This window comes from Lagopus muta, chromosome 8 (assembly GCF_023343835.1).
Source record: "Lagopus muta isolate bLagMut1 chromosome 8, bLagMut1 primary, whole genome shotgun sequence".
Lineage (NCBI taxonomy): Eukaryota > Metazoa > Chordata > Aves > Galliformes > Phasianidae > Lagopus > Lagopus muta.
In genome coordinates this window covers 24,411,917-24,435,327 of record NC_064440.1, presented here as the reverse complement: position 1 = coordinate 24,435,327, position 23,411 = coordinate 24,411,917, and the positions used below count along the sequence as shown (strand labels likewise).

Sequence of the window (23,411 nt, the reverse complement as noted above, 5' to 3'; positions counted from 1 at the left end):
GGGCGCCGAGAGGAGCCCCGAAGGGGGGTGAGACGGTCGCCGGGGCTCAGCGGGAGGGTCGGGGCGCGGCGCTGCGGAGCCTTTGCCCGGGAGGTGAAGGGCGGTGGGGGAGAACGGGGGCGGGGGGGCGCTAGGCCTCAGCGCGGCGCGGCCTGCCCGCTCTGCTCCCCGCCCCACCGGGCCCCCCGCGCCGGGCCCCGGGCCCACAGCGGGCCGAGCCCCGCCGGAGCCGGAGCCTCGCGGGCAGGGGGAAGGCGGCGGGGCGCGGTGGCGGCGGCGGCGGGGCCGCTTCCAGCCCCCACACCGCGGCGGGGCGAAGGGGGGGTGGGGGGGGAACGCGGACCGGGGGTGCCGGGGGCGGCATTAATTTCCCGAAATGACTTGTAACGAGCGGTGCGGGGGGTGGGGGCGCCCCTTCCCCCGGCCCGGTCCGGGGCCGCCGCGGCGGAGGCGGTGCCGGTCCCGCGGGGCGCGCGGGACCGCGGCCTGGAAAGTTTCGCGGCGTTTTTTAGGGCGCTCGCCCCACTCTTTGCCGCTGTCCGCCCCGCCTCGGCGGCCCCGGGGATGGGGCGAGGGCGCCCGGGACACGGCCGCGGTCTCTCCCCCCTGGCCCCCGATCTTTTTCGCGGCTGCACCCCCACTCATTCCGGCCCTTGTCTGCTCGCTCGGGTTATTTCGCCTCCCAACTTTTTGGGTGGAAACGGGGGGTTTCTTGTGGAGGTTGGCGGGAAGGCCGGTAGAGCTCCCCGTAAGCTGCCCCCGCGTGGCGGGCCTACCCCAAAACCAGGGGTCTGGGCAGGGGGCAAAGGCCTCACCCTTGTGCCGTGCCACGCACCTGGGCTGGCCGCGGTGCCTGCCGTGCCCCGGAGCCCCCAGCCCTGCTCGGGGCCGGTTGGCACCGCCGAGCTGGGGTGGTGGCCCTGACCCTGCAGCCGGGGAAGGGGACCCCCCCTCGAGGCCCCGTTCCAACCAGGGGGTTCGAACACGGTCTCCGGTCCTGTCCCGCATCCCCAGCTGTGGAGACATGCATGGTGTGGGTCACAGTAGGACAAGTGAGGGGCATCGGTTGCCCATGAGGTACTGCTGCTGGGAGTGGGAAATAAAAGGATGCTTTTTTCCAGGGAAGGGAACATCTGTAGTTGTGAAGTGAGCCCACTGGAGAGCCAACCAATACGCTTCACCCTGCACAGGTGAACCAGGTCTGGTTTCTCATGCTGGAGATGCATACTTTTGTTCAAATGTTCCTTAAAATGCCTTTTAGCTCAGAAGGCTAATTGCTTTGTACAAGTAACCTTGAATATGTTTTGAGAATGACAGCAACAATTTACAGCTTTATATTACACCATCTGATTAAAATATGTAGATCTATAGTTAGTTCTAACTTCGTTACTTAACAACATATGAGGGTTTATTTTAAACTGCTCTCAATTTTTGAGGATTGGTATAGTTAAAAGTGGCAAATTTAGGACAGCGCATCGTTCCCTTCCTGCTGAGTGTCCTGTGTCCTCTGGGCACCGTTTGTGCCAGCAGTTTCACTCTCAGATCGTACCAACCGGGTACTGCTGTGGATGGGTAAACCCCAGCACCAGTGTTGCCTGTGTAGCTGTCACTTGCCGCCTAGTGACATTGTTGCAACCATCTTCAGCCTTGTATGTGATTTGTTTGTATTATATGCATGCATAAGACAGATTTTATTAATTGTAAAGCTAAATTGCCTACAGAAGCAACCCCAAATTTACTTAGTAGGTGTAATTTTGATGTTTGAGTACTTTCACGATGAATGAATGAGCTGTATGTAGGGCTTGGTCCTACAGAGTTGCATGTACTACCATGCTCTCGCAGTATGGCAGATCCTCAGGAAGCAGAAATTTATTGTAATGCAACATAGAAACTTTGATTGCATATAACTGCTAAAAGGCGGCTCTGTGAGGCGCTCTGCTGCTTTATTTTACTTACTGAGTATTCCTACTGAAGCAAGAACGATGTTCCTGTATTGTGTGAAAATAAGGTTGTTTGTCTATGCACCACCGGGACTAAAAATAAGGCAGAAGTGTTTTATTTAACCTCGTACGCAGGTGCAGGTTAGCTCCTACTTTGATGAATAAAAGACTTGGACTTAGTTTTTTCTTCTTTTTTTTAATTTTTATTTTTTGAAAACTCAAGTACAGATGTTAGGTACACTGTGTTATATTTTAGTCTGTGCTTTCTCTCTGGATCATGGTTTAGATATTTTGAGATATCATTTTAGTTTGCATTTTTGTGATGTTGCAATTCCTTAAATGTCCCATTTATTGCTGTGTCTGAAGACCTTCTTTCTGCAGCCTGTGGCCCTGGCAATCCCTGGGCTTGTTTATAGCCATGTTGAAATAAGTGTGCTTCTGTGCAAGCATGAGGATCATGTTGTGTGGATGTGATTGCAGGACGGGGGCCTTGGACTGGGTCAGATAGAGCAATCCTTGTTCAAAAGGCTTCTGAGATAGAGAACCAGTCTGGAGCCTCAGAGGAGGAATAGCCATGTTTAGGAAATGTTACACTGAAATTTATAGGAATGTGCTCTTGGCTACAAATTTCAGTAACAAATGTTACTACTGACCATCTTTTCTCCTTGAAACCCAAGTTTCTACCATTCCTGCTGAAGTTTATTTTGTGTAGGAAAACAAAATCAGCAACTTGCACAGTTTTGAACATAAAGTACTTTTTCCCCTCTCCTTAGTTACTTTTTCTGTTGTTGACTGGAACTTCTCACAAGCCTGTATGTTATTCAGTTATTATTAGCAGTAATACTCAAATTTAGTTATGGTATTTAGTCTGTTGTATCATGAAGAGTAATTCATGTTATCAGTGTTGCTTAAAACATGCAGTTGCTTTCTTGTTAATATGTTGCACACCTTTATGCAATATATATGGCCTTTTTGCAGAGTTGAAGTAATGAGCCTTCTAAGAAGGCAGAATGAGGACAATGTTGCTGCTTCTGTCTTCCTAGGTAGATTTCCACATGTGAGAACTAGTTCAGAATGTGATTCCAGGGAAGTAAAAGTGTGCAGTAAGATCTCGCATGCTCAGTGCCCGCATCTTGGGGGTAGATTTGTCCCAGTTCTTGCATGTGTGTGCAGTGCCTTTGTCACTTGTGTGGGCTCTTCACAGGTCCTCTTGAGCTAAGACTGTGCACTGGTTAGTAGAGTTGTTCCCAGTGAGAACTCGTGTAGCTGACTTTATTTACCTTGGTTACCTCCCAGTATTCTGTCTTGAATTGGGTGCTTTTACCGATAGGACTCTTTCTGGGTTTGAAGCAGGCTTGGTTTGGTATGACGTCATCATTACGTTGAGAAGTAAGCCAAAATTGCGGTTAAATCATAGAACAGGGACAGAAGCTACAACTCTGTGGTGTCGATGGTGACCACAATTAGATGTGGTACAGCTTCTTTTGATAAAACAGAGTACTTCTCAGAGAGATACTTGTCTCTAGATATGAAATGGGAAGAAAAGGAGTCAGAGACCCAGAATGGTTTGGGTTGGAAGGGGCCCTTAAGATCACCTAGTTCCAACCCCCTGCTATAGGTAGGGACACCTCCCACTAGACCATGTTGCTCGAAGCCCCATCCAGCCTGGACTTCAATGCTTCCAAGGAGGGGGTAGCCTTCTTTCTAATAATACAGGTTTTACTAGTACTGACTGGACAATTTTATGGTAAGGTAGTTTTAAATGTGTGTCATTTTGTAATGACTCTTATGGCTTCTGTTCCACTTTGAGTGGATTAAATTCCAGGTTGCCAAAAGCATGTTCAGATCCACGTGTTTATTGTCAGTCTCAGCAAAAAGGATCAGGCGGTGGGAGCACAGGGAATTTTTCTCTCTTGATCAAATCAAGGAATCAGCAGAACTGCTATTAATGCTGCTTGTGGAAAATCTGAGGTTTGTGGAGATCAGAGTTCTACTTTCTGGCCCCAAGGTGATGGTTTTGGGCACGTGTAGGCGATTGCACCTTGTTGTGAGATGGTGTGAACACACCAAACTATACAGCATTAAGTCTGTGCTGGTATTAAGAATTCAAAGAACACATTTAAAAGTCACAATTAAAAAGATCTTATTCATATGCAATGTGTGAACCTCTGAGCTCAGTCCTCTTAATTATACATCTTTTAACTGTTGACATATAATAATTTCTTTGCAATTTACAATGCATTTGGGGATTCCGTTGCCTAAATTTGGTCTCACTTAGGTTGAATGTCAAATTCTGAGCATACATTTGACGGTGGTTCTAACCCCCATGGTTTAAAACGTTCTGATGTTTTCTGTGTGGTGTTTTCTCAGGGTTGACTGATTGGATTTGGGGCTGCAGTACTTTGGCTTCAGTAATAGCGGCCAGGCCATTAACTTCTCTGTAGAACACAGGCGATGCCGGGTACCAATTTCTGTATGACACAACGCTGGTACTCAGTACGATCTCACAGAGATTTCCCCAAGACTGGCTGTGGTGGTGTTTTCTGCCTTCTCTGAAGGAACGTTTAACTGTATTGGAAGAGGTAATGCTGTCTTGGAGCCAGCGTGCGCTGTGAGGGAGCCCGTTTTGCCTGCTTGAGAGCACTGACAGTGGCTGGGAGCTGGCTCCCTCCTATGCCTGGCAGCAGGCACTGGCAGCTGTGCAGGTATGTGCACGTGTATATTTAAGTCTCATTTGTCTTTTCATAGCCACTTTGCAAACTACATGTTAGGCACAGCGTGGCTTTGCTGTGCGCCCTGCCTATCCTCATGTGAAGGCCTTGCTGGGATGCACGGTTTGTTGCCCTTTGCATGCCTGGACAGCGCTTTTACCAGAAGGAGGAGATTTTCTTCCAGTCATCTGCTCAGGTGTAAGACATGAATATCTTACCAAATGACAGATGTTAGTGGCAAGCTTGTAAGAACGTAGGAAGACCCACCTGGTTAAGCTCAGGGGTTGATCCAACCCGCAGTTCTGTCTTGGACAGTGGGAGCAACTGATGCAGTTGGGGCAGAATATGAAAACCCCACTTCTTTTAAATGTTTTCTTCTTTTGTTCCTCCAGCATCTGTGTTTATTAAGTTAGGTGTGCTAGCAGGTACATCACTGCCCACTTTTAGTGTCAGTGGTCACACTTTCTATAAACTTTTCTGTTGCCTTCAGAACTCAATGATGCTGCCTGCTCCAGCAGCCTCTGTGACAGTGAGTTCCAGTGGCTCACTACCTGTGAGCAGCAGCAATAGTGAAGTACTTCTTTCCTGTGTTTTGAGTCAATCTCATGCTAACTTCCCCAGGCACCCCTAGTTCTAACATTGTGTGACTTGTCACTTGACCGTTCTGTAGTCACTTATGCCCTGCCATTAGGATGTTTAAAACGTTGGTCATATCCTATGTCATTTGGCAGTGACAGATTTCTGAGTTCTTCTGTTCTTACTCTGAAAATGTTGTGCTTAGAAGCAGTTGTTTAAGGAAAATGTGGATTTCTCCAATACTAGCCTCTGGTTTCTCATTTGTGGGTTGTGGCTAGAGCCAGTCTAAAGACATGCTGGCTTAAATTGAGTTTGTTTTGAACCTCTCTGCAGCTGCAATGTGGAGTATGATTGCGGACCCCAAAACAACTTCCAGAAGGGTTTGCACCCTGATAGTTGTGCAGCAAGGTACAGCTGCTCGAGCATTTCATTTTCCACGGGAAGTCCATGTTTCCGTCATCTCTGCTGAATCCTGTGGGACAAAAATATTTTCTCCCCACCCACCGTTTTGCTAAGCGTAGTTTCAGTTCTCTTCAGTTAAGTGACATGTGCCTGTGCTGCGCCTGTGCTACTTTCTGTGTCGCAGCAAAACGCTCTGCTAACAACTCCGATGTTGCTTCAAAGAAAGCACTACAACAGATGAAATCAGAATTGATAAATTAAGGAGTCTTTGTTTTATATATAGAACTGCTAAGGATGGAAAAGACCTCTAAGATCGTCTTGGTCCAACCCTGGCTTACCCCACCATGCCCACTAACCACAGCCCTCAGTCTGTGTGTCTGTGCTTGTTGAGCACCTGTATGTGGCAGAGAACAAAAAGAAAAGGCTCCTTGTAGGCTTGGTGTGAGTTGAATTTGTCAGCATATCCATGCAGCACTGCTGCCTTTCCAGGGTCTGTGTAGCAGTCTGCCCATCAGATGTGTATTGTCTCACGTGGTTTGCAAGGGTTGCTGTAATTTCCCTGTGTAACACTGGCTGCTGGGTGCATTAGCTTTTTTTACTTTCATTACACTGTAGTTGCACTGATCCGTCCCTAGGAGGATTTTTAATTTGGTTACATTTCTGTGAGCTTTTCTTAGTGTATATATAGACCCCAAAATACAAGTATGAGCTCAAGGGTTTCCCTGAGGATTATTGCTGCTGTCCCAGCTTCAGTGCTTCATACGGCATGGTGCTTGTGGGCTGTATCTTTCAGACAAGTGAGATGGTAAATGCTGTGCCTGCCTCAACGTGGTCACGTTACAGATATAAGTGCAAAAATAAGACTTAATTATTAAGTCCAAAAATAAGATGGGGCACAGGAATAAATCCAAGATTACAGTGGCTGGGAACTGCAGAGCATTTTCCTCCCCAAAACTTAACCGAGGAACCCAGATACGTGTTTTGTGTTGTTTACTTTGGAACTGCTCTGAAAAGCTCTCTTTGCTCTGCTGCTTGATAACCTTCAGACAAGAAATGTGGCTGCATTGTGCAAAGGAGAAGGAGGTCACCGGTCAGTAAGAAACTCTGCAGAGCATGATAGCAGCAGCTTAAGAGGTGGTGGTAAACATGGCAGAAAGAAAAAGCAGCATGAGGGTCACCCCATCCTTGCAAGATGGGCGTGCTCTGTCCAGTCCTTCATCCTGCCCAGACTGTCACCAGGGCAAGCTTTGGTTCACTGTGGAGAGCAGCAAACTCTGGGGCAGAAGACTTTGTCAGCTTCATTCAGTGTAAGAGATGCAATTTGTTTAGACTCGCTTCATTACTTTTGCTACCCCAGTAATGGAGGAGGCTGTCTGTCAAGGACAGACATGGGACTTGCACCCAGGTCACCTTGCTACTACTTAAGCACAGCATCATGGGATTTCCTTGCCTTTCACATTGTTGCTTTGAGGATGAATGCGTTGCAAAGGCTCACGCTTCAGCCATCAGTTTTGGATATATGGAGTGTGCACCTTCCTGTGCTGCCCTTCACTGAGGGGAAGGCAGAGGGAAGTGGATTTGGTGTCTGTGCTCATGCTCTCACTGTTTGTAAGCAAAGTGTCAGGGCTGCCTCCAGAGTGCTGCTGGTCTGTGTGCCTGGAAAGGGGACTGTGCATGGAGAGAAAACGTAGGAGAGTCCTTTCTGTCAAGGTGCTTTTCTTTAACGGGGAGAAACTGCTTCCCTAGGGCAGAAGTATCTTCCTTGCAGAGGCTGGAGCCTCCCCTCCCTCCTTTGCCATCTTTTCCTTGCCATGTGGCACGCTCAAAGTAAGTTGGTTGAGTTGGTAATCTCTGCAGTTGTCACACATCTCTCACCTCTATGTGCATTCCTTTGCTTGGTGTATGAAGCACCTGAAACTGAGTACTGAGTACACTGCATATGCACTCTGTGGTTCGGGATGGCCTGCCCAAGCACCAGTGGCTTTCGGCAGGCTGAGCTGAGCGCAGCAGGGAGCTGCAGGTTGTGTGCACTGTTAGTGTTTTCTTGATGCAGCTTTGGTTTTGTACATGTGAGTTTTAAGAAGAATGATTGCTAAAGACTTCATAGTGGTTGGAGATGAAAAAGTACTGGAAGATTTCATGGCTTTGTTATTTTGCAGCACTGTTGGATTCTGTTTGTGGGAGTGGGGAAGAAGATGGGCTTTGCTGAAATGGCATTTCAGCCCTCTTGGGGTCATTGGGAGTACAGTCTCTGGCATTGTTAATGTCAGCACTCACCTGAAACTTTTGCTTACAAAAGGTGTAGGCAGCTACAAGATCATCAGTCTGTTTACCAGGTGTGATAAAGACATCTTACAAAGATAAAAGGCTTTCCTATGCTCCCTGTGAAAATTAATATTTGTTAGAGTGAGGATAGTCCCCAGCATTTTTGTAAGTAAAGGTTCTTGAAGGAGAACCTTTCTGCAATCAAATGAGTTAATGTCACATCAGCTTTCAGCTTGATTCCTGACAGCAGGAGATCTAATTTGTTGCTTAACCTTTTTCGACTTGTAGCCCCTGATCATTTTGTGGTATACAAGTGGAGTTCTGTTTAGCAGGTTTAAATGTGGTGACAGTCAACATTTTTTCCTTTTATGGTTTCCAGAGCTTTGTGGCTGCTTGTTGGAAGCTGTTGTGCTGGTGGGTTTGGTTTATTGGATGCCAGCTGAGCCACAGGTTAAGTGGCCACATCTGGCCACTTATTAAGCAGTATGATCCTATCTATTTTATTCTGACTGACCTTGACCTTTTTGATGTTTTCCTTAGACAATCCACATCATCTTGATTCATCATCATTCCAGGATAGTGGTGTCCTTGGGGCTCTCTCTTAACACTGATATGGTACAGAAGATTTAAAATCAGGTATTGTTTTGGGTCTCTCTTTAGCATCAAACTGAAATACACAATCTAGAACTGAATGCATTTTTTTTTTTCCTGATGTGATTTATCTTAATATTTTGGCTCTTTCAGCTGATGTTCACAAGGAATAGAGTCACGTGATGTATGAAGGCAAACACATACACTTCTCTGAGGTTGACAATAAGCCCTTGTGCTCGTATAGCCCCAAACTGTGCAAGCAGAGGCGACTTAACGGCTACGCCTTCTGTATCAGACACGTTCTGGAGGACAAGACTGCCCCCTTCAAGCAATGTGAATATGTGGCCAAGTATAACAGCCAACGCTGCACCAACCCCATCCCCAAATCTGAGGACCGTAGGTGAGTTGTGGTTGCCCACCTGCGACGCGGGAGCTGGCTGGGATGTAGGCATGAGTTTCTTTTTAAGATGCTGCCTGGTTTCAGGATGAGGGAGGAACTGGCTTGAGTGAATTGAATTCCAGGATGTTTCTTCGAGGGTTTTGTTATAAGACCAGTAAACTTTATTTTATTGTCTTTGGGAGTCAAGTATTCAAAGAGAGCAGTAACTTGCTCCCAAGGAAGTTTTCAGGAGGGTTTGTTGCTTTGCTCAAATTCACTATAAAGTGCGGATAAAATTTGCTGTGCAGTATCTGCTGTTCTGATTTGCTTGCTTTGTCACTCATAGTCTGTGCTCTTAAAGGGCCCTGCTTATTTGGCCAACTGTGGCAAAAGCATGCTTCTGTCTACTTTTTCAGGACAAACAACTGAAAACGCATGCCTTCTGGGCTTAGGGAGCAGTGATGCATAGGGGCGAATGCAGAGTTGCAGCTCTGTGTTCTTGCTTGACTGCTGATCTGTGGTGGTGTATTACTGGAATAAAGCACGTATTACTTGGTAGCAGATCAGTTGGCTAGAAAAGTGCTGTTTGCTCACTTTCTTCTCTACTTCTTCCTTTTCTCTCCCCATCCCTGCCCAAATGAAGATGCCTGAGGTGCCCAATATGAAATGGCTTGGAAGAGATAGTGCTTGCAGTTGTTGGAGAGCTGGGAATTCAAACCAGGCTTCCTGAATTGCAGCTCATACTGTAACCACAAGGGCATTTTTCCTTGCTCTTGAAGACTTTTTGAACGCACGTCTCACTTGTGCTGCTTGGGGTGAAATAGCAGAATTTGTCTGATCCTGTCTGTAAGGTGTATGCAATTTTAATTTTTCACTCATTGCTGCAGGTTTTGCCAGTACAACAGTATTTAATTAATGTGTGTGTTAACTACCTGGGGCTTATTCTGTTAGAAATAATTTTTTTTTTAAAGTAAAATATAAACAAAATATGCCAAAAAAGAATCAAACCACTCTTCACTGACCTTTCACATTATTAGCTACCATTCACTAACCTTTTGCATTATTAGCAGTGTTCCCACTGTGCCCTACATATAACTTCCTCCTCGGCTCACAGCTCCCTCTCTTGTCTGAAACAACAGTTGGACTGTGCTCTAAATTAACTTGCACTTCACCTGCCATTTCACTTGAGGAGACTGATGAAGTGAGAAAACAACACGAATGTTTGTCGAAAGCTGTAGGGCAAATGCTCAAATGGCACAAGATGAATAACTTTAAGCTGCAGTTTGACAGTCGGTGACTCTTTCTTTGCTCCTGTAACATTGAGGCTCTTTGAAATAAGCTCACAAAAATGATCATGGAAATTGTTTGAGCAAATGATACGCTGTAATTTCAGATGGAAGAGCCGACTGAGCCCGAGTCGCTGTTTAACAGGGTTGCACTCAAAAACAATGGAAATAATACTACTTAATGACACTTCTTAGGTCTCATATGTTCCCGTGGAATTTGAGATTTTTCTTTACACCTTGAATTGAGTTCACACTTTGTTCTTTTTGATTTTTCTCAAGTTAAAGTGAAGTGTGGTCATGACATCTGGTGTATGTTATATTAGAATTATTCGACTGCATGTCGAGTGTCACATTACAGTGCTTGAAGAGGACAGCAGGTGTCTGAAGGGGAAAATAAACTTTTAATTTCAAATGAGAGGGTGTGATCGCTGGGAAGAATATTTTAAAAGGCTGCTTCTCAGGGCGGAGCTTAGTTTTAACAATGAGATTTGATGAATGCTAGTGATAAAACTGTGCCTGCTCAAAACAGTTTTTTTTGGCAGGCAAACCTGTATCTGTGTCTTAAGAGACTTCTTTCACACTCCACTCAGTATAAAGATGTTTGCTATGTCTGAGTTCTCTGCTCGTAGCTTTTAATTTTCTGTTTACAAAATGACTGTCAGATGGTCATTTTGTCAGTTTGAGACACGTTTGGGATCAGAAGCAGGCTGTGTGATACTGTCACAGCTACGTTCTTATATATTCTTAAAGATTATAAAAGATGGAATGTCTTAACAGGTTGCATGCATTATATGCCAAAACCTCCTAGTCTGTCCACAGATAATTAAAAATAATTATCCCTTAACCCCTGACAAATGAGTTGGCATCAGCCACAAAGATGTTTAATATGCTGTTATATTATTTAATTTCTTATTAACCATTAACGTTCCTCAAATTAAAGCTATTAATAGCGCATGACTTCATTACCCTAATTGAAGTCTAATTTCTCTATTCTTTATCTCGTTTTTTTTTAAAGAAATACACTGGATGGTCAGACGTGGGCAGTGCACCTGTAATTCTTCCTGAATATGTCTCCTCATTCTTTGTTGTCCAAATACACACACAGATTGTGATGCTCAGTTTGGAAAGTATAGATTTTTTACAATGTAGCTTGCTTAAACACCATTTTATCTCTTAATTTTCTTCTTTCACGAATCTGTAAATAATGTGCAAGCAACTCTCCAGTTTAGTTAGTTATTCCTTTAAATAAGTGACTAAACCCAATAGAAACCTGGTAGGTACTGGGAAGCAGGATGCAGCTGTAGGTAGAAAACCTGGCTTTCTGGGTTCCTGCCTTTCCCATGATGTGGGAAGCTGCCTAAAGCCTGCACAGCCTGTCACCTTTCTGAGCTGTGTGTTGTGGTAGCTTTAATAGATATCAACCCACTGCTCTTACTGTGCATGTTGACTGCATTTATCCTCACCTGCAGCAGAATAAGTGCCTTTAGTGCTGAATAAGGAAGGGGAAAGAAACTAGATTAGGTACTCAGCGTGATACTGGAAGCTGAGAATAACTCACAAGGTTTTGGAAATGGCAAGCTGTGCCACTGAGACAGACACTCCAGCACCGGCTGCGTGCAGGGCCAGCTTGGCACTCCTGGCATCATGCTCAGGGCCATGCAAAAGGCACGGTGCTGCTTCCAGGTGCCTGTCCTCCTAGTAGCCTGCCTCTGTGGAGCATCATCCCTGGCCTTGTCTCCCATCTGAAAAACCTCCTGCTCAGCTTGGCTGGCCCTTGGTTGGTTCCAGCAGAGCCACTTACCGCCTGCTCCTGGCTCTGCAGTATGGACTTTCCTCCCTGCAGGCTCCAGGACAGCTTGGTAGCTGGCCCTGTCTCAGACTGGCCCATACTGATGTAGCCTGTCAGCTGTAGGTTTGTGTCAGAGGAGATGTCTGTGTAAGATACTGCTGGCTTTTGCTGATGAAGCATGGTCAGTTGTAAGAATCACAGTTTTATTCTCTGTTGTGTAAAACAGAGGAGAGTTAAACATGCAAAACACTTAGCAGCCTAAAACTCAGAGAGAAGCCTACTACCTTTCCATAGGTTTATTTACTTTTTCTATATTTGGCTTTCTCGTTCCTTTCCAGTTTCACCTCCTTGCTCCTGCACAAGCACAAGGTGGCAATATAAGTTCTGAACAGTAAAAGGAAAGCATTCAAACTGAGCAAAGCTCTCATTTTTATGGTATTAATGGAAAAAAACTCATTGTGTTTGTCTTGTCTGTTTGTGGTTTTTATTCTGTCATACTGAAAATGCTGTCCTAACTGATCTCAGTCTTGTTCAAACAAAATGCTAAGAAAGTGCTTAATTTTAATTACACGAATAATGCTATTGACTTTAAGGGAAGCTTTGCTGAGCCCTCATTATAGAATTTAATTTTTGGAAGTGCATCTCTCAGTATGAATTTACAGAATTGTAGTCTGTTCCAATAAGGACTTAAGCTTGTCTCATTTATTTATTACTTTTGACTTAATGTAATGAGGAAATTATTTAGACAGTAATATGTAGCAATGCTTTTCGGCCTTTTTTGATTTGTAAAATCCTTATGGGTGTGGACCCTTCAAGGCATTACCTATATGCAGATTGTTAATATAGGAATTTACATTTATGCCATTTATGGACCATTGAGAAAACATCACATATTGCTTTCTTTAGGGACAGGGTGACAAATTGAAGGCTGCTAAACTGAAGTATTCAATGTTGCAGGGTTGACTTGGCCTTTTTTGTTATTTTTTTTTCCTCACAAAGACTACCAATCATTTAATTTTTATTTTTTTGTTCCACAAAACTTAATTTTCTCAGGTTATGTCCCTTACAGGATGCTCTGTTCTACTCTATCATACTGATAAGACTTTAAAGAATACTTTCATGGGTATTTCCTTATCTTGTCCAAAAATACCATGACATAGACATCACTCTTTTATCATATCTTTGTTTTCATCTGTAAGCTGCGATTGTAGATGGGATCTGCAAAGGACAGAAGCCTCATAACTGGGGCATTCCACAGAGACAGGAAGTCCTGCCTTTATGAGAGCAGGAAAATGTAGGATTGTGATTCCTGTATCTCCATTGCCTGCTTGTTTTAAACAGACAGAAATTAATTGTTTACTTCTTAGTATGCTATCTACGCCTATAAATTGCAACTCTTTTATATTAGAACTTGAAACCTATATACATATACATATATGTATATATGTATGTATATATATATATATGTATATATATATTCTTGGCACTGTGTTTTCCAGAAACACAGAATTTCTTTTATGCTAGATTTTTATTTGAAGAGCACTCCACTAATTCTTTGGCTACAAATTTTTTATGTTAAATTACTGAAACAGAGCTTAAATATGAAGCTTTTTTTTTTTTTTCATAAAGTGCAAATACTCACCCATCTTGGAAAGTATCTCCAGTGAGATTGTCCCCATGATAAACCATTTCCTACTAAGTGGGATTCGTAACAATGATGTGTGTGTTGATGAAAGCCCTAATACCAGGGGAGGAACAGCCAAATGAAGGAAGTAGTCATTTGTGTAATCTTTTCTGGGAGCTTTTGAAATGGTTTTGTATGATCAGTTAAGGTCTTAAGTTCTTTCTTACTCTTTTATGTATCAGTCCATTTATTTTGTTCGCTTTGGGTTTTGATTGTTTACCCTACTAGAATGTAAATACTTTGAATATACTGTGAGAGTCTCCTGTGAATAGGAAAGTGACATTGTCACTTGGAAAAGTTTGTTATAGGTTGGGAACATCACAATTATCTGTTGTGTTAGGATTGTTTATGATTTATGTAAAATCTCCTGTGTTTTGATCTGATTTCTCAAGTTGTGTGTAGGTTTCCACTTGGTAAGGTCTGTTTTCTTCAGGTTTTACTTGCAAGAACTGAATTAGGAACTGGCTGCTTTTACTTTTCATAGGTACTGCAACAGCCATCTGCAGGTACTTGGCTTTATACCGAAAAAGGAGAGGAAGAAAAAGAATGATCCCATAGAGGAGGTAAAGGCCAGGCACCAGATGGATACTATGGCCCTCAGTCTGACGATGCCCACCCTGGCCTTGAAGATGCCCAATGGACTGGACGGGATGTCCCTCTCCCCTCCTGGGGCTAGGCTTCCTCTCCACTACCTGGAGGCAGAACTAGAAGACCCCTTTGCTTTCAACGAGGAGGATGATGACCTAAAGAAAGGGGCAACGGTGAGGAAAAAGTTGCAGAGCAAGTTGGCTCAAAACCGGCAGCGCCAGAGAGAGACAGAGATTTTAAAAGTTCGCCAAGAGCACTTTAGCCCCCTCCCTGCACCTTTGCAGCAGCAGCCTCTGCAGCAGCAGCACTCCCATCTGCCACCTTCATCAGCTTTGTTAAAGCCAACAGGGCTACCGCAGGGCATAGTCTGCAAGTCACCTCAACCTCCGAACACCAGCCTACCAATGCAGGGAGTGGCACCCACCACACACACTATAGCACAAGCCCGGCAGTTGTCTAACAAGAGACCTCTGCCTCTCCTGCCACCTGCTAGGGCTCCCGTCACGGACCCTCCAAGGACTGATCGGGTCCTAATGAAAGCCACAGCCTTTTCTCCGCACTCGTCCTGCATGAGCCGGCTACAGAGACTGGTGAAACTGTGCACTCGAAAACAGCAGCTGGACACTGATCTGTTTCCACATCTAGGTGGGTAGATAATAAATGCCTTGCCTCTTTTCTTATCCTGAAACCAGAACATCAAAGAGGAATGTCCTCCTACCTCTGTCCTGCTTTCATGTGTGGTCTGTATGAAATAAACCTGCACTAGGTGATGACTTAGTCTTTTTGTTAGCCGCATTCTCTGCAAAGGGATGCCTGGATCTGTTAGACACGGTTAGTGGCACTTTAGCTGTTCATTCTTGTTAGTGTCCCATTAATCATTTGAGAAATCAAACTGAGGTATAGAAAGCATCGCTTCACAACGTATGCATTGTATAGAAGATTTGCAGCCTGCTTAGTAAAGGGCCATTGGAGACTAGACAAAGTTAAACGTGTGACAAGTGCAGGTTACAAAATAAGTGCAAGTAAAAGTTGGGATATTTGGCCCCTCATTCAGTGCAGATCCGAATTTATGGTTGACTTGGCTAGGAAAGTTGGAAAACAAGGGAGTTTTTCTAGACTGGATCCAGTTGTGTACAGAACATGGCTCAACAAAAGAGGAGTATCATTGTGTAGTAGTATATATACTACTGTATATATACTGTAGTAGTATATATATTAGTAACTTTATAATGGTAGTTGGAGAGGTGGGGTCTTATCTGCATGAAATAGTTTCCTCCTTCCTTATTATCTAGAAACTGTGATAATCAGTTATTGCTTGCAAAAATTTAAGTAAAAATAACCAGCTTGCTGCTATAGCAGAAGTGCTCTATGAAGCTTCGAAAAAGGCAGCTAACCTAGGGTTTATTTGTCTGATGATGAATACAGACTCAGGTACACCTGGCTTTCCTTGACATGTCCCTCATACTCCAAAATTACCTTGCTTTTCTGCTTAGTTTTAGACTGTGCTTTCCTAACAAGTAGAATACTGACAGGAATAACAGGAACAGAGGTCAGTATGTGATATTAGAATAGGAATGCCATTTATGATGATTCTGTTTTTAGGACTTCAAATAAATCTGGAAGTACTTATGTGAACATCTTACTTAATTGCAAACATCTGCAATTTTTGCTGTTTCAATTAACCTTTTTTTAATTTGCAGTTAAGATCTGCCCTTTGGCACTCACGGGATAGCTTGACTATTTGTTCAAAGATAATTAGCATCCCATAACATTCTCTAAAGGACATTGTTCTTCAGAAATGTTGTTTGATGATCCTGCATATAACGCAGGTCTTCTGAAGAATGGCAGCTCTGTAGGCACTTCCATGTGTCACAAACTCGAATAACTTAAAAAGTGACCTCTGTTTTGAGATGCTGTAGAGAGATCACTTTCTGTGTTTCATGTTTTACTTTCTCATATTGTGTTTGAATTGAAGGAAATACAGTTTCCTAAAAAAAGTGGCATAGTAGGAAATGGATTGGACCTACCAATGCAGGGTTAAGCAAATGCTATACTAAAATAAAATAAAATGTAAAAATGGTGTATGCACTCGAAACATTTCACATTTGGCAAATAACAGAATTAACACATTAAGCACGTCGGAGTGGAAAATGAAGTTGTTGTTTATTCATAATATGCCTTGATATTAAGGACTAGTTTGGAAAATTTTAGGATTTGTGTTTATTGATGAAGTAGCACTACAGATGGTGGTGCAGAACCCTTAAAGAGAGAAACTCACTTTTATATGTGTACGTGCTATTAGCAGCATGTAATTGGTTGTTAGTATAGCTGCAGTCTTCAGTGTGAGTACAGCTGAGTCTGGGTTAGATTTTATCTCTTTGTTTCTTCATTGCCCATTGAAAGTGAAAACAATCCAAACTCTGTCTTTACTTTTAAACTTTGGGTAATTTGTTACGTGGTATCCATTGCACTCAGTCTTTATCTCCTGGTGAGGTTGTATTTCCCTTACTGTATGGAAGGGGGGAGTGTAGAAAACATAGACAGTGTAATTCTGGCATTTTCTCAAATGTATTAAGTTGTCTTAATTTAGTTCATATACATATCTTAAAAGATAGGAACCAAGAAAATATTTTCAGGATGCTGAAGGTGCTGAAGAACAGGGTTTCTAATCTTTCTGTTAGGAATGTCAGTTCTGAATGATAGAGGGGCTCCTGATGACTGTGTTCCAAATGACATGTGCCTGTATCTCAGAATGTAGGTGATCGAGTACTGAAGTCTTTCCCAAACTGAAAGCATCTGACTTCAGAACTATCTCAGATAGAGCTATTTAGTTTCTTTTCAGTAAAAATAAAGTGTTCTTTAATTCTGTCCAAACTGCTGTGCCACTTTCAAGGAGCGCATGAGGAAATGAAAAAGCAGTGACAGTGGCTTGTAAATACAATACATACAATGAGTTGAACCTACTGTATTACCATTAAGGAAAAGCATGCTCCATTTTAAAAGTGCACAAGTATTTACATTTTTTGTGGCTCTGTTTTCCTGCTAATATATGCATTTGGCAGGCAATTACAAAGACTGAGCAGCAGAGCATCCTGTGTAGCTCTGTATCTGTCTCTACCCATGCTGCTCTGTCTCGCAGTTTTCCCACTCTCTGGGTGTTTTGGCACAGAGCATTGGTCAGAACATAAGCAGAAATGGAAGCGGCTTATTTAGATCATATAGATTTAGAAGTTACCAGGCTGTAAGTTCTTTGTGGCAGTGATTTCATTGTTACCTTATGTTACCTCCATGTGCTTGGTGGAAAAGCTGTAACATTTTCTGTAGGTAAGAAAGCTGGTGTCTTCACTTTCACTGCTTGTGGATAAAGAGTCCAGGAAGAATTTTAAAAGGAAAACTCAAATTTGAAATAAATCAGTGCATGCTGTTTGCACAGTGTAATGAAGATGCTAATGTAAGTTTGCATTCTAATTGAGAATGTTATATATTTAATCAAACATAATTTTGCTTGCAAGCTGTGCTACACGTTTGTCTTTTCTGCCACAGGTTGTTCAGAGACCTGTGGGAGGCAGGTCCACTTTTCACCCAGCTTTCATGTTTTCAATACCCATAGGGCTGGATTGGTCTGAAGACAGTGGAGAGGAGTTGGAGGATTCAGAGCAAACCTCCCCTTACCAGGTCGCGTGGTCTGTCCGAGAAACCCTCGGCTTTGAAAGACATGAGTGAGTATGATTCATCAGTGTTCATGCTGGCCTTGGTGTAGTAAATCATGTAAATATGAAATTTACTTCAGTGGAGTCATTGGGCCTTTATGAGGTTTGCTGAAACGAAGGATTTTTTGAACTCATTTGTGAAGAGCTATTAAACAGTGTTCTGCCTTCAGCCCCAGCTTTCACTTAAAGTGGACACCTCTGCGCAGTCTGCTGTGAGAAGGATGCATCAGGAAAGAATTTAAGCTTATTAGCCTAAATTTAGTTGGGTTTAGTGATGTTTATTCATGAACTTGTGTGTCTTGCTGGATGGAGAGATTTCCTGACTTGTAACCAAAGGAGAAAGGAATTGTTCTTGGTTTCTTGTCTTCCCTACTGTTTGTGAATAAGCTTGTTAGTAAACTTACTGCATTTTACTTGTTAATTGTAATGGTAATTGTGCAGGATTTTGTTTTAATGTGTTTTTTTTTTTTTTTCAAAGGGCATGGTATTTCTTTTAGTAATTAAGAAGTGAATAAACTGTTGTTAAATACTGGGGAGCACTGAAAGGAGGAAGGGGATGTGTCTGAGCAGGTGTCAGCTGTTGGTGCAGAAAAGCCAGTAGTGGTCTCATTATTCTGCTAAACCATGAATCTGGACTTACACCAGGATATCATTAATACACATCCTTATTAACATAAGTTGTAAGGTGCAAAGTTGAAGCAAAGCATCTCAAGTGTGTTGCTGTAAAGAAACTGTTAACAAAAGGAAATTGGGTCTCAATTATGTCTGACTGTAGTTTCTGTAAAGATGTTCTCTTTCAGTACGTTAATGGATTGCTTGATACTACGGCGTTCTCCCATTTATTTATTCTTTAAATATCCCAGTTAAGTAGCATTTAGCATCATCTCATTGTTAAATGGAAATTCTGAGACTTGTCCAAGCTTCTGTCTGTCCCTGAAGCATGTCTGCACAGTGAGCAACAGAGCTGTTATCAGGACAGGCAGCAACATACCAAGTACTGAGAGCCCTTAGTGAGTTGAAGCCTAATCACAGGGTAGATTTTTACTTTTTAAGAAGAAGAAAGGAGTTTCAAAACTATGAAAGACCATTGTTTTTAGGGCGTTGAAAGTCAGAGAGTAAACTTTCACAAGCTTTAGTTCTACTTGAAAGGTGACTTCTGAACCAAAATGTTCTGGGAGAACATGAAGCAACATTCAGTTCATCTTTTAAATCACACGTAATGTTCAAAGCAGATATATCTATCAAATGACTCCCATATGCTCATCTCTCTTTGACATTTGAACTAGTTCTTCCTTAGATCCCTGGTGCTTTTTTTTTCCATAACTTTTAAAGGTCATCCGTGTGTATTTTGTCTTCTATTTGTCTTAACTTCCTTTGAATTTTTCCTCATCATTTCTCATATTGATACCTTTTCTTGACATCTTTCTGATCTGTTCTACCATTTTATGCATTTGAATTAAACAGTTTATTAACTGATGATGATGGATACATTTTTGTGTAGTACTGGCTGCTTTTGTACTTCAGTCAGTCTGCCCAGCGTTGGCTCTCCTCAGCAGCTTTCCTGATTTAGTTTATTCATAAACATTGACACGTGCACTTGCTGTCAGCCTGCTAAAACTTTATTTCTGTTCTGCAACCTTCTGTAGAGGTTTTCTCTACATGAAATGTTTTTCTGGGAAATAGCTTCTGAGCACTTGGACAATTTTGCACTTTGGTCTGTCGGCTGCTGAAGACAAATAAGTTCAAACAGTTTCTTGGGTGAGTTGATTGGTCAAAATGATACTGTATTGCTGGCAGTTCAGTCTGATAGCTCCTGATTTGGTCAGCTTCCTGAGCTCTGAGTTTTGATTTAAAAAAAAAAAGCAGGAAAGCAGTGGAAATAGTTTTCCAAAGCCATCGAGTTCCAAAAGCATATGCCTAAAACTGTGGGAATTTGCTTACTCTTCTTTCTAGTTAAGCTGGTCAAATTAAAGCCACTCTCTCTCTCTTTTTCATTTGTGCTTGAGCACACACATTAACTATAACCCTCAAACAAATTGCTTCTTTACCTTCTTCTAAATACACTTGAGACTGAACTTCTCAAAGTCTTCATTGCAGTTCCTTTGGGAGATCCCTCCAAATATTTCTCTTAGCTTCTGCAGGAAATGTCATTGAACTTTGAAAGTATTGTTTTTGTCTTTTTTGTTAGTTTAGAATATTTCTTGAAGATACATTCCTATAGCAAGTTAATTGTATGTGCAATTAATATGGTAAAATATTCTATGCAGATGGTTAGATGAGTATGACTGTTTGAGTTATGGGAAAAGTTATACAATTGTAATTGCTATTTGATGTGTTCCCTTAATGCCAGTATGTGGTATCTAGAAGTATACTTTTGGAGATGTATTTCAGGACCCTAAAAGCACCTACCCACAGAAATAATTAAGGTGGATTTCAACAATACTGTCACTTCATTGGTTATTACGTAATTCAGTACAAGCCAAAGGCAGTCATCATAGCACGCCTATTTCCATCTGACTCCTCTGAAGACAGCAGCACGAATGCTTCTCAGAGCAGATGAGTAGAAGAAAGTGCTACCTGCTCACAGGTTGTTTTGTTTTTTTTGCTCTCCCTTTTTACTGCCTTTGTTTTCTTCATGAAGTCAATGGTAATTCCCTTGATGACTATGCATGACAGCCCGACAGGGAAGGGTTGGGAAGAAGCTCTTTGGATGATTTATCAGATGGCTTGCATGCATTTTCTGAATTCTTTTGAAAATCAAAATGCCACACATTAAATTCAGCTTCAAAAGTTATAAATGTGGCATAAGAAAATAGACGAAACAGAGGGTGATAAAGTTATCTATGAAGGGACAAAAGTAAAAAGTATCTTTCAGTTTTGATACTTGCCTAGGTTTTATTGAAAAAAAAAAAAAAAAAAAAGAGGATGTCATTGTGCTGTGCTTAGGTCTCACAGAAATATGTATGGTTAATCTAGCTGGCTGGGAAATAGCTTCTGAGTAGGTTTTTTAGAAACTGCCTTGAACTAAACCCTTGTTAATTGCAGGAATGACTTCTTTCTATGTCTTATATATGTGTCTTCATCTTGTTTTATAAAGTGATCTCATAAATTTCAATTCAAAATGTATTAAAATACTATGACTTTTTTCTGTCTATTTGAATGAAAAGCAAGCTCAAGGTCTCCAATCTAGAGACATTTGCATTGAAAAACACTCTTTCCTCCAGAAAGACCTTTTTTCCTAAGGAATATTCTTTACTTAATGCTGAATTAACTTTTGTAACCATATTTAAAATTAATATGTATGCACATTTGTTTAAGTGATTTGTCCCAGAGCAGGTAAAGCAATATTTCAGACCCCTGGCTGATCTATGTGTAACTGATTCCATCCATATATTTGCTTTCTTCTAATAAATTAGGATGAAAATCTGTATAGAGTGTCATAGAATCATGGAATAGCCTGGATTGAAAAGGACCACAGTGATCGTCTAGCTACGAACCCCTTGCTGTGTGCAGGGTCGCCAACCTCTAGATCAGGCTGCCCAGAGAACCACATCCAGCCTGGCCTTGAATGCCTTCAGGGATGGGGCATCCACAACTTCCTTGGGCAGCCTGTGCTCCAGCACATTATTTTTTCTAATCAGGTTGTTTGTTTGTTTGTTTCAGTAGGCATTCTTTTCTGTGAATGCTTATAAGTGAATTTTTTTTTTTCATCTTCAGTGTGAAAATATTTCAGACGTTACATACATTAAATACCTTTAACAAGCTGCATGTGCCGCATAGCGGTTAATTGCAGTGGTTAGTTGCGTGCAATTTACATTTTTTGAAAGTAGTCTGTTATCTGTCTTAATGGGCAGAATTTGCAGTATGGTTGAATGGACATAAACCTCTAAAAAATGTGTATTAGGAACCAGTGTGTGCTTGTGTGGAGTTTCTGTGGGCAGTCCTTGTGATGATGCCTTTTGGAAAGTCTCTTAAATTTAGCCTGCGTGCAGATGGAATAAGATTTTCCACAAAAGGAAGTGGATTTTAGTCATACTGCCTTACAGGATCAGCTGTTCTGCTCACTTTTCTGGATCTTTGTGTAGTAACTATCCTGACCGATATATTGCATTCTTCTGCTATCAGCAGTTGAGCTCTGCTTTGCCAGGCACAGGTTTGGATGTTGGTTCCTTCAGTCTCACCAACCAAGCTCTACTGCCAGAGCCTTGAGGGGATGGGATTGATTTCAGTTGTTTGGATTTCTTTTCTCTCAAATGGGGAAGCTGACAAAAAGTTCCTTGGTTCTGTAAGGGAAAGCTTAAAGGAAAAACTGAACAAGGTCTTCTTTGCTTAGATTCAGTTCGCTCTGTTGCTCTGGGAGCAAAACCATCCTTCTGCAAAGTGGTGCCTGGTGTGTAGAACTACTTGGTATCACCAGGGACCCTGTTGTTCCCAAAGATAAGTTCATTGCTTTGTGATTTTATTTATTTATTTGATCTCATCAAACTGAGCACGTTGACATGGCTTTGGTGGTCCTGTTGATAAGTGCCTGGACGTTTAGAAAGCCCAGATACATGGGAAGAAGCTTTCTCAAGCAAACAAAGACAGAGATCAGTCCTGATCATTGCTGGTCTGATTTTTCCCCTCAATAACTTCAGAATTAGACATGCATTTCTCCTGCATGGGTAGCGTTGCAGCAAGGGAGAGCAGCACTGTCTTAAAATCTCCTTACAAAGTAGCCACCAGTACTTACTTCTCCCTTGCCCCCTATTTTAAAATCCTCTCAGAATTGGTGCAGTTATGAGGAGGTGGCCTGTGTTACCCTACAGTGTTCTTGCAGCTAACTGTGATGAAACTGGGATATCAGTCCAGGCTTATCTGTGAGAGCTGCGGGGTTGGGTTTGTGTGTTAAAAGTCAAGGGACACACTGTGGGTATTTCTTAGTAAGAAGAGTGAAGTAAGTCCCTTCTTGCTATGGGCATGGCATTGGTATATGTCTAGTGCAAGAGGCAGGGAACATGAACAGCTAGCTGGTTTAGGAGGAAAAACACCACTTGGCAAAGTAAGGGAAATTGGAAAAGGTCAGCAGTTTTGGTACTTGTTAGAATTTGACCATCTTCTCCACATGACCTTTCTTCAATAAGTTTCCACTGAGTAGCTCCCCACCCTAGTCTTCACCATTAATTGCACTTTGATTTAAGAGTTTGTCTCATTTGCTGAGACATTTACAGTAAATAAAGGTTAACAGTATAGATTTTTTTTTTTGAACAGCGGGCTCCAGACATTTAAATGTGTCAGAGTTGATGATAAATTGATGTAATCTCTAATAATGACATGCTAAGAAGGGTAAGTACCTTTAGAATTCAAACAGGTTCTTGTTCTTACCCTTTTCTCAAGCAACCCTGCTTGTTTGCAGCCTTCGGGTGTCTGTGGGGCTAGAAGATGGAGGCCAACTTAACAGTTCTATTAAATAGACATGTTAAAGTTCCTCTAAAAAAAAAGAAATCAGTT

At 42.3% G+C, this 23,411-nt stretch overlaps 1 protein-coding gene across 11 annotated transcripts in view; it reads left to right on the top strand.

Annotated features, from left to right (window-relative positions):
• Positions 1-23,411, top strand: part of INO80D (INO80 complex subunit D) — a 44,128-nt gene that overhangs the window by 5,438 nt on the left and 15,279 nt on the right. For 2 of the 11 annotated variants that reach the window (XR_007378457.1, XM_048952537.1), the window contains exons 1-5: positions 575-1,199; positions 8,435-8,530; positions 8,639-8,885; positions 14,108-14,856; positions 17,822-17,930. Coding sequence is in view for 10 of the 11 variants with exons in the window: in XM_048952537.1 (XP_048808494.1) it covers positions 8,668-8,885; positions 14,108-14,856; positions 17,822-17,930 (1,076 nt within the window). In the remaining variant the exon portion in view is untranslated. Of the gene's footprint in view, positions 1-10; positions 28-569; positions 1,200-8,434; positions 8,531-8,638; positions 8,886-9,507; positions 9,716-14,107; positions 14,857-17,821; positions 17,931-23,411 lie in introns of those variants that run through there. The other 9 variants (XM_048952541.1, XM_048952543.1, XM_048952540.1 and 6 more) reach the window with 9 other exon arrangements.